At 39.3% G+C, this 7,952-nt stretch overlaps 1 protein-coding gene across 1 annotated transcript; it reads right to left on the reverse strand.

The window, feature by feature from the left end:
* Positions 1–212: 212 nt before the first annotated feature.
* On the reverse strand, positions 213–5,395 carry LOC138195299 (multiple inositol polyphosphate phosphatase 1-like). Its single transcript, XM_069144594.1, has 5 exons — positions 5,026–5,395; positions 4,726–4,920; positions 4,077–4,174; positions 2,637–2,767; positions 213–2,213 (listed from the first exon to the last, which is right to left on the reverse strand). Exons 1-5 carry the CDS (start codon positions 5,321–5,323, stop codon positions 1,829–1,831), a joined length of 1,107 nt encoding a protein of 368 aa, XP_069000695.1. The 5' UTR covers positions 5,324–5,395; the 3' UTR covers positions 213–1,828.
* Positions 5,396–7,952: the final 2,557 nt, after the last annotated feature.

The raw sequence follows: 7,952 nt of genomic DNA on the forward strand, positions 1-7,952 counted from the left end.
CTGGGCAATAAATCTACTGTCCAGTTTAATATAATTATAATAATAATGATAACAATGATAATTATAACATTATTATTATTATTATTATTATTATTATTATTATTATTTTTATATAATTAATATATATCTTTGCATGGCATCTTTCACACAAGAAATGCAGCACAAAGCGCTTTTCAGCGATCACATAAAAACAGATAGAAAGGGACATAAAGCATGTTAAAATGTGATTTTAAAATATAAAAAAGAAATATGCATAAGAACACATAAAATAAACACAAGATAAGCAAATTATTCACCCCTCTCCCTTCATCACACGAGCACACCCGTATCCAGCACCAGCACTTTATAAAAATAGACTCAGGTACAATCTTTGCACTATGAACTCGCATTTGCACTACATCGTACATTTATATATCATAGTCAAGCGTCACTGTGGCTGTTGTCTGTTTTTATTGTTACATATTTATACTTTTCTTGTTTTATCTTTTTACCTTTGCACACCGTGGGACTCTGAGAAACAATATTTCGATCTCTCTGTATGTGTTGTACATATGGTGGATTGACAATAAAGTTGACTTTGACATGACTTTAACACAGGGTACTAATATTCTCTGTAGAAGCCAAGGATATGTACCTTGGTTGACATCAGGGCGCTGCTGACATCATCAATAGAATGTGTTTGTTGTAATACTCATGTGACTGTCAGACCCCAAACGAGAACATAGCTTCCTAAATTAGAAGCTACTGTGAGATCAGGGACCACAGATTTGACCGCTTTTCTAACACATCTGTGATCTGTTAGACACATTCTGACAGCAGAAGCTGCACCATGTGAAGGGTGATAGATTTTTAAAACAGCTGGTGCAACCCAAATCATCCAAAATCCGCAAATGACAACTACCTTTTATCCTCCTCAATTTTAAAATGTCACCTAATGAGGAGGAGTTTTATAGTACGAACAGCATTCAAGAAACTAACGTAGTATAAATACTACCTAAGTAAGTTATACATGTGAGTCACTTTTCAGGTGATTTTCATCAAGTTAGAGTTGCAAATAGATATAAACTACAGTTTTTCATGCTACATTTTTGCATTCTGCAATATCTCTGACATTCCCTCACATTTTGAATACAGAGCTTAAGCAAACACATTAGTGCTCCCTGAAAAAGATGACGAGTTAATTGAGCTGATGTTTACAGAGTCTGTTCACGTGCACAGATGCATGTGGAGCGTGAATCTGACACTTTCTAAAACCATTGGAAATAGATGTTATAGAAATGTATTGTGGCATCATTTACGCTCGGGGACATTTAATGTGTGAGCATGGTATTGCTATGCCTGGTATGTAATGGCCTATTTTTGAGGTGTTGTGCTAGATTATTTTGTGTCAGCAGAAACTTTCACCTCAGTTGCTTATGCATTTAGTGTGTGCATTGAGTGTATGCACTATTTTATGCATTCAGATTATGCAGTAGTTCATGCATCATTTTATGTATTGATTCTAGTATACAGGAAATATGTATTGAGTCTATGCACTGTCAATATATTGCATTTTTGCACGGATTTATGCAGTAAATTTATACACTGTGTTTATGTATGAGGCTCAGGCATTAGCTTGTTTGACTGATTTAGATGTGTTCAGGCACTTCCAGTTAGCCTAGGATTATAATCTTTGTTAACCTTCTTTCATTCGAATACTCCAAATCAATTCAACCCTACTCTCATGTTCCGACAGCAGTCGAGAAATAAAGAGCCTTGATTACAGTTTTGGGTCCCGTGTCATTTAAATTGCACAAGGCTCATTTAGGGGGAGAAAATAACTGTCTGCCTAAATCTGAGCAGGACGCTTAAACAGCTGACATTCAGCCTCAAAGTCGCAGCCTTGCAGCAGGTCCCTGTAGCGCTCCACAACGTCTCGGTAGCGCGGGACGGAGGCCTGCTGATCAGTCAAACCGGGGAAGGTCAGCGGCTTCTCGTTGAGCAGTGGCTGCAGTCGGAGGTCGCCCCCCCCGCAGTCGTACAGCACCAGGAGTAAGTTAGCCGCGTAGGGCAACATGAAGCTGGTGCGGAAGGAGCGCTGGGCCCGTGCGGCGTAGGCGGTGGACGTCAGCACATCGGTGTCCTTGAAGAAGCCCAGCAGGGTGAGCAGAGGCAGGAGGGTGTCTGCGTGGCCGACCTGGACCGTCACGGCTTCAGACACCTGCCGGCCTGACCTGGTGCAGACGGGGAAAATCCGGTTAATAATTATATATATTATTATGTATAATAATAAACACTGAAGCTGTGTTTAGTGTTGGTAAAACACAAAGGAACACAAAACATTTTCAGCAACGATGATAATACAATCTATTCCAAGTAATGTCTGGGTTGTTACAGAAGTGCCTTTACCTTGTAAGACATCTTTGCAATACATTTAAACTCATCTTTTGATTGATGGTTTCTAATTATTTTTCATCAACATGGTAAAAACTGCAGACAGCTTGCTAAGAGAAAAAAACAGAACAACCAAGATGAAGGAGCCGGCAGATAAAAACTGTAATCCTGAAAATTATTCTATTTATTCCACTGACGGTTTTCATTGAGGACTTCGGCAACCTACATTAGTTGGGACGGCAGGCCATCAAAACTCCACTTACTTGCTCTCGTTGGCTGCTCTGTCCAGCCGGCTAAACACATCATGAAAGAGGTTACAGCTCGACTTGCTGTTGATGTCATAACCGTGGCCTCTTTTCCAGAATTCCCTCAGGTCACTTGCATACTCCAAAACCTGTTGAACCACATAATTCAAAGCAAGCCTGTATGATATATGGGTGGGCTTTACATGAACACTTATGCAATATGAATGTCCCTAAATAACAATCTGTTAGTTTTGTATTTGTGGAGGTAACTTTTAAGATCGCCTGAGTTTTAGGTTATAGCTTACTTCAAAACACAAAACGTTCTTTTTTTTTTAAAATTTATATGAACAATGTCAAAGTGTTTCTCAAAGAATGAATAGTGTGACAAAGCAGAGAGGGTTGAGACGTTTTCTCCTTCCTTTCTTTCTTGGAAATATGTGACAGGATGGCTCGATCGATGACTGTTCTCATGTTGAGGGTGCTGAGGACCTCTGAGCTAGGATTTGAGAACGCTGTTTTTTTTTTACTCTGTGTTGTTTGTGTTTGTTTATTCAATAGTTGGTGTAGTTTCTGTACTCTCCTGTGCCTGCTTGTTGACCTAAATGCCCCAGCGGACGGCACGAAGTGCCCGTTTGATCGGCTGCAGTGCTTCTGTTTTTATTGCGTGCCACTTTCTTGCTGACCTTATGAAAAATAAGCCTTAAATCCAAAATGTAGAGGTTCTGCTTTTGAAAAATAGCATCTACCTCTTTCTCTTTTTGGCAAATTCCCAGAAACGTACCCATGTTAAATATGACCAATATATATGTGGAAAAAAAAAAACAAAAAAAAAAACATCCTCTTCCACACTTGGTGTTGAAGAGATCTACAAATAAAGCAATTTATCTGTAATGTTTAAGTAGCAAATACATCTGCTGCAAAAGTTGCAGAGTATAGACATTTTAGGAAAAGCAGAGGTTTAAACAATACATGAATCATGTTGATGCAGATATAGATCTTTTTTTTTTTTTTTTACAGTAGACCTTTGGTTTGCCTTAGCAGGTAAAGCACAGGTGTAATAAATAACATTAAAAAAAAAAAAAACTGTATTCCATTGAGGGGAACCAGTCACACTCAGTGGAGCTGAGCTTTCAAAATTGGCCTCAACTTTGCTTTTCTCCGCGACAATAATTCAAAATGTCTTCTGTGTGGATGATTTATTGTTCATGCCGGCTCATGATGTTACTTGGACACTTGAATAGAACAAAGTCAGCGTTATTATTAGTGGTAACACCTTTGCTTTTTCTAGTACAACAGGGATCTGTGAGAAAAAGGCCTGTTGCACTGGAAAACATCCCATTTGTTAATCCTCCCTAATAACCCTAAATATCTCATGGCTACTGTAATCAGCCTCATAAACATTATAACCGCGTTAATACAAATGTAAATGTCCATATAGTTGACCGCTGACGCTCTTACCTTTGCATCGTCCTCATCAAAGAGTTGACACCAGGGGGAGTTCACCGCCTTGATGGCAAATTCATAAGCACACAAGTAAAATGCAGCGTCAGCCATATCTGCAGGAAAATGTGAAGTGGCTCAGTGACACAGGCTATAAAAAAACAAAAAACATTGGTCCTTCAAAAAATACGCTTGCAGAAGAAATAGGAAGCACTCAGAGACCGCATACTTCCTCTGAGAAATAATTCTGCTTGTAACAGTTCCTTGGAAAGTATAGTAGTTTATCGCAATCTTAAAATTGAAGATAATCAAATAATTTCAAAGCTCATGACACTAATTCGACATGAAAAGGCTTACTACAACTTGTTGGATAGGTCTCAGAGACAGCTCCACCTAATGTGGAACACAATCACTGAGATGTTCAGCACAATGTCCGCCCCATTGACTACAATTAGTTTGATAAATAGCCAATATGAAATCAATGAGATATTTCGGAATCAAAAATTACTCAGGAAAATTCAAAAATTACTCTAGACCTGAGATACATGCAGTCAGAAAACCAGTGTGTCAGACCAGTGACTGAGTGGATCTGCGGGAGTTTTGGTAAAGGCTAAACGCTCAGCGTGCACACAACACACTCAGTAGGTAGTGTGTTTATAGAAATTACCATGTGTGATGAGACTGTACGGGACACCGAGGCGGTCTGCGATCTTCTGCTGGACCTTCTTCATCTCTGGCCCCTGCTTGAACTTTTCCACCTCTTGCACAGCTGACGGGTTGTTGTCAACTTCCTGCAGGAACCTGTTGCACTGGTCAAAGAACCTCATGAGAGCATCATTCACTGCATGCTCAAACTCCACATCTGAAAATCAAAAAGGAACAGGTTACACTGAACATGCATCAGTGGAAAACCACAGTCTGGTCGTCGTCGTCATCATCATCATCATCATCATCATCATGGTGGTACCTTTAATAGCCCACAGCTCTGTCAGTCCTGCCTTGAAGGACAGCGTGCTGTTGACACATCTGTGCTTCGAGCTGGTGATGAAGTTGATGAATCCACCTCGAAGCTTCTCCTCCGAGATCAGTGAGGGGAACAGCTTCGACAACCTGACGGCCAGATGTTTGTGATCGTTCACACCTTTCTGGACGAGTCGGCCGTCCATGTCCTCGGTGTACCACAACGTCCACTGCGTCTGGATTTCACGCAGCCAGCTCTGTTCACCTGAAGCATTGTGCAGGACGATGTTGTACAACTGCTGCATCTCCTTGATGTTTTTGGTCGTCGGGTATCTCGTGCCGTGTCTTATTATGGCAGTCAGATGGATTTCCCGACATTGTGCAGATGGAGGCTGCAGGATTGACCTGTTTACAGCGAGTATGTCCTCTCTGAGATACGGGTTCACTTCCTCATACCTCCCTTTGGTGTTGAAATATTTCGCAATTACTGGTATACTTTGATCATCCTCGAGCAGCACGTAATCAAGTAAACAGCATAAGACGATAAAGGAATAAAGCACAGTAAATATCCAATTAAAAGTCCGCATGACGCAGCACCGAAGAGACTTGAATGCTGCCCTTTTGAAAAACCCCAAACATCTATGTGAATCATCAGACTGAGCAGAGTCCAGTCCAGTCTGTTTACCTTAATTGCCTCACAGCCTATCCTAAAAAACAAAGTAAACACATTGAAGCACAGATTTAACAATGTAGTCATTGACTGACAACCTAAAATTAAAAAAAAAATTTAAAAAAAAAAAAATCAAACCTTGAGAATGTAAAATAAAACAACGTACACCAATCTTGTCAGATTATCAAAGTATCTTGCATGCTCCAGTTCCTTGTTCTGTAATATTTAATCATTTGTTTGCATGACACAACAACATGTGGGTACTGATCTACGTCACTGTGAAGTTGTACGGAGACTATGTTGTTGGGAAGCTCCCTGTTATATTCACTCCCCCTGAGCACAACTTTCTTGTTTTTATGACATCCTTTTAGGTTTTCAAATAGTCATGAAAACAGCTCCAGCAGTTTTACTTCTGCTGGCTTCAGATCAAAATAGCACAGCAAGTATAACAAAAACAAGAAGCAGCACGATGTAGATATTTTAGCTTTAACCCCACGTGTCTGTCAGTTGCATTTGACTCTTATTTTAATGGTTCCTTTTCTGGCCTTCCCTTCATATTTAACTCATTTCAGTCGATCCACTGGTAAAAAGTCAATGGTATTTCATATGATTTCAATATGTTCCTTATTCTAAGACACTTCTATATCAACATGTGTGTTAGAAAAATTACTCAGAGGCTTGGTTCAAAATCAAACATATCGGACATTTATTCTTGCAAGAAGGAGCACATACATGCCACCCTCAAAGAGAGGTGTCCAGCAATGCTCCCAGATCTCCTCCGTAGGGCACCTTTTATACAGTATGACAAACAGTTGACAGTAACTCCCATTCCCTTTGTATCTGCTTTCGTATGGTAATACTGAGTTGGTTGTAGGTCACAAGATAAAGGACACAGGGAAGTCGTCAATTAGATGCGGAAAGTAAAACAAAAAGGAATCACTTGCAAATAAGAGAGACAACACGAGACTTTTCGGAGCCTGCTTGACAAGACTTTCCGGAGCCACAATGCAAACAAGAGGAAGAGACAAATTTATTTTTTTCCATCAATGTGTTTGATTGCTAGATGTTATAAATGTCAGGGTGACATGACACTTTTATAAGAGCTCAAAACTAGAATCTGCAGATTTTGACAGCAACTAGTTTCTTTCTCATCACTGAAAATGAATTATTCTCATAGATTGGGTATGCATAACATTGTGCCTGTCATTTCTCATTGCATACAATGATATTAGCACATCTAAAATCACAGGATTGACGAAATCAATGAGTACGTTTCAGTTTCTTGTCTATTTTTTTTAATCTGATTTCATACAGTTCTACTGGTTATTGTAATTCATATATCAAAGCTAGTCTCTGTCATGTGATATTCCAATTTTGAATTTCTGTAAACTTGTTAAGTACATTTGGAAGTCAAATAAAATCAGGCAAAGCAAATGGGAGGATCATTTGGTTTGTTTCCCTGGATTCAAAAACTCAGTGTGAACTGTATACAAGAAAGGGAAGTGGGCAGTGAAACTATTCAAAGCTGGAAAAATTTATATTCAGCTACTCACAGTGTTCAAACTTGGGTGGTGAGTCAAAGATAATGTAAAAAAAAAATAAAATAAAAAAAAAAAAAATTGGAGAAGGATATAAAGTCAAGGCCAGTGCTTGACTGTGAAGATTTAACTTGCCAGGGCAAAGAACAAGAAATTCCTTTTTTCATGCCGGTTAGAAATGGCCAGCAAAATGTACAATTATGCAGTCATGCTTTCCATTGCAAAGAGGCTGTTACAAATTAAACAGATTACATCCTAAAATATGAATAAAATGGACCCATTGTTGATCCACGAAGGACTTGCATATCAGTTAAGGCTGACGAGACAGTGAGTGCTCTGTCAGGCTAAACCGAAGAAGATGTACTCAGTGGCTATTCAAGATATGCCAACTCAATCATACCATCTCATCAGGCAGCATGAGCCGATCAGTGGTGTCAAAAGCAGCGTGATTAAAAAAAAGTAGAATGAGGGCATTTATGCATCAAAATGTCAAGTCTAGTTGGGCTGGTGCTTGTAAAGGTCAGTCGATTCAGTATAATCTTTTATCAATGGTGTAACTGAATGATTTGATCATGGATGTTCTTGTTTTACAAAACCCCACCATCCAAATCAACGATTTGAAGCAGATTGTGAGGAGTTATTGAAGGGTTTGCTTTATGTTCACGAATTTCCACTGAGGTATTATTTATGCTCTCGAAGTTAAGCAAAAAAATACACAGTAAACGT

This window comes from Embiotoca jacksoni, unplaced genomic scaffold (genome assembly GCF_022577435.1).
Source record: "Embiotoca jacksoni isolate LCO1_2020_lvr unplaced genomic scaffold, fEmbJac1.0.p SCAF_12, whole genome shotgun sequence".
Lineage (NCBI taxonomy): Eukaryota > Metazoa > Chordata > Actinopteri > Embiotocidae > Embiotoca > Embiotoca jacksoni.